The sequence below is a fragment of the Entelurus aequoreus genome, linkage group LG02 (assembly GCF_033978785.1).
Source record: "Entelurus aequoreus isolate RoL-2023_Sb linkage group LG02, RoL_Eaeq_v1.1, whole genome shotgun sequence".
In the NCBI taxonomy this organism is placed as follows: Eukaryota; Metazoa; Chordata; class Actinopteri; order Syngnathiformes; family Syngnathidae; genus Entelurus; species Entelurus aequoreus.
In genome coordinates this window covers 14642661-14644787 of record NC_084732.1, presented here as the reverse complement: position 1 = coordinate 14644787, position 2127 = coordinate 14642661, and the positions used below count along the sequence as shown (strand labels likewise).

General features: G+C 45.7%; 1 protein-coding gene across 1 annotated transcript; it reads left to right on the top strand.

Annotated features, from left to right (window-relative positions):
* Positions 1-712: 712 nt before the first annotated feature.
* On the top strand, positions 713-1369 carry LOC133641841 (forkhead box protein B1-like). Its single transcript, XM_062035908.1, has one exon. It carries the CDS (start codon positions 713-715, stop codon positions 1367-1369), a length of 657 nt encoding a protein of 218 aa, XP_061891892.1.
* Positions 1370-2127: the final 758 nt, after the last annotated feature.

The window sequence follows — 2127 nt, the reverse complement described above, 5'->3', positions numbered from 1 at the left end:
CGATTGTTTGGACGGTCAAGTGGTCACATGATTACGTGGCCTCGTTAGCGCCATTAACGGTGAAAGTAATGATGCCACAATTAGCCGGTCAGTGATGTGCAAATGACATTGTTATTATTTAGGTCGTTATGCAGATGAGGGCCGTCAAACCTTCATCCGTCTTACTTTTAGAAAGTGTCCGCGGTCTCTCCGGTCTGGTGTTCGCAACTCAACCTTTTAACGACCACGGGCTGTAAGGAAACGTGCTGACGCAACAAAACAAACACGAGCAGGTGGAAGCAAACAAGAAACTCTTAACGGTGTCCATTTATAACGAAGACATGCGAGAAAAGAAAAGGTCTAAGGTCTTCTTCAATGAAAATCAAGAAAGTTTTGGAGACGACGGAGTCCAAATCCTCTGCAAACACGTTCCCGGCTGCCGCGGGATTAAAGCACGCGTGTGTGGAATGAATAAGCTGCCTTTTGCCGACAGTCCCTGAATGCACCATTGAAGAAAGATACAAAATAATTGGACAGTGAGCAGACATGCAGAGATCAGTGATTGACAGGCGTAACTCCGCCTCCTCCTTCCCTATGAGTGGCCAAGTCAACCTACCCCCACCCCCCCTCGCAACTTGATGACATGCAGAGGCGCGCCACTCTTGGCACAGTCTACCCGCCAAGTGAGCCCAGGGTGTGCACCGTGGGAGGGGGGGACTGTGGAGGGGTCGCCATGCCCCGGCCGAGCAGGAGCGAGTACGGCGAGCACAAGCCCCCTTACTCGTACATCAGCCTGACCGCCATGGCCATCCAGAGCAGCCCGGACAAGATGCTCCCGCTGAGCGCCATCTACAAGTTCATCATGGACCACTTCCCCTTCTACCGCAGCAACACCCGGCGCTGGCAGAACTCCTTACGACACAACTTGTCCTTCAACGACTGCTTCGTCAAGATGCCCCGCAGGGCCGAGCACCCCGGCAAGGGCGGCCTGTGGGCGCTGCACCCCCTCTGCGGGGACATGTTCCACAACGGCAGCTTCCTGCGCCGCCGGAAGCGCTTCAAGGCGGCCGAGCCCATCGTGGCCGTGCGCGCGCAGCCGCCCTTCAAGCACCCCTTCGCCATCGAGAGCCTCATCCAGACGCCCGCAGTCGTGCGCCTCCCCGTGGCGCCCCAGCAGCAGCACCCCGACTGGCCACCCCGAACGCACGCCGCCTCTGTGGCGCCCAGAGACGTCCTCCTTCCCGCCGTCCCGGTGCCCGTCAAAGCGACGCACGTGCTACTGCCGGGCCTGCACACGCACGTTCCCGCTTTCCTGGGGGGTGGTCCCACACAGGCCTTTTTCAGCCATGGTGGTCCGCCTGTGTGCACGCTGCAGGTGGACGTGCACTAAATGACTTCTTCTTCACTGCACAGCAGGTTGACCTCTGACCTCCGTCAAACATGAACTTTGTAGGCGTGTGTGTGTGTGTGTGTGTGTGTGTGTGTGTGTGTGTGTGTGTGTGTGTACAGTTTCACGTTACAGAAATACTACTGCTGTAATATTTACATCAATAGTTATTGTATTGTATTATTTCTTCATCTGCATGTCAAATGACCAGTTAGAAATAGTGTCAAATAATAATAATAGTAATATTAGCAAAAACTATATTACTTATCAAATAATTAATTAATATTTTATACAGCTAATAATGGTTTTTATAATTATTCTAATTATAATAATATATAATAATCATAATACATTCTAACATAGAACTATAATAATTATAATAATGCAATGAATTATTCTAATTATAAATGACATGTATTATTTATATTAGAATAATTATATTATTAATTCATTCGACAATTAAAATTGTGATTTTTTTTTTTACTAATCAAAGTTACAATTAATTTGTTTATTTATTTGCTTGTTCTTTCTTTAAATTATTTATTTGTTTGAAGTTTTACTTTACAAAAATACTACTACTGTAATATTTACATCAATACTTTTTGTATTGTATTATTTCTTCATCTGCATGTCAATGCAGTTAGAAATATTGTAAAATAATAATAATAGTAATATTACCAAAAGCTATATTAATTATGAGATAATTAATTAATATTTTATATTTTGTATAGTTGATAATGGTATTGCTTTCATAATTATTC

Excerpts from the sequence above, each read along its gene's own strand:
- LOC133641841 (XM_062035908.1), top strand. The coding sequence starts at position 713 with ATGCCCCGGCCGAGCAGGAGCGAGTACGGCGAGCACAAGCCCCCTTAC.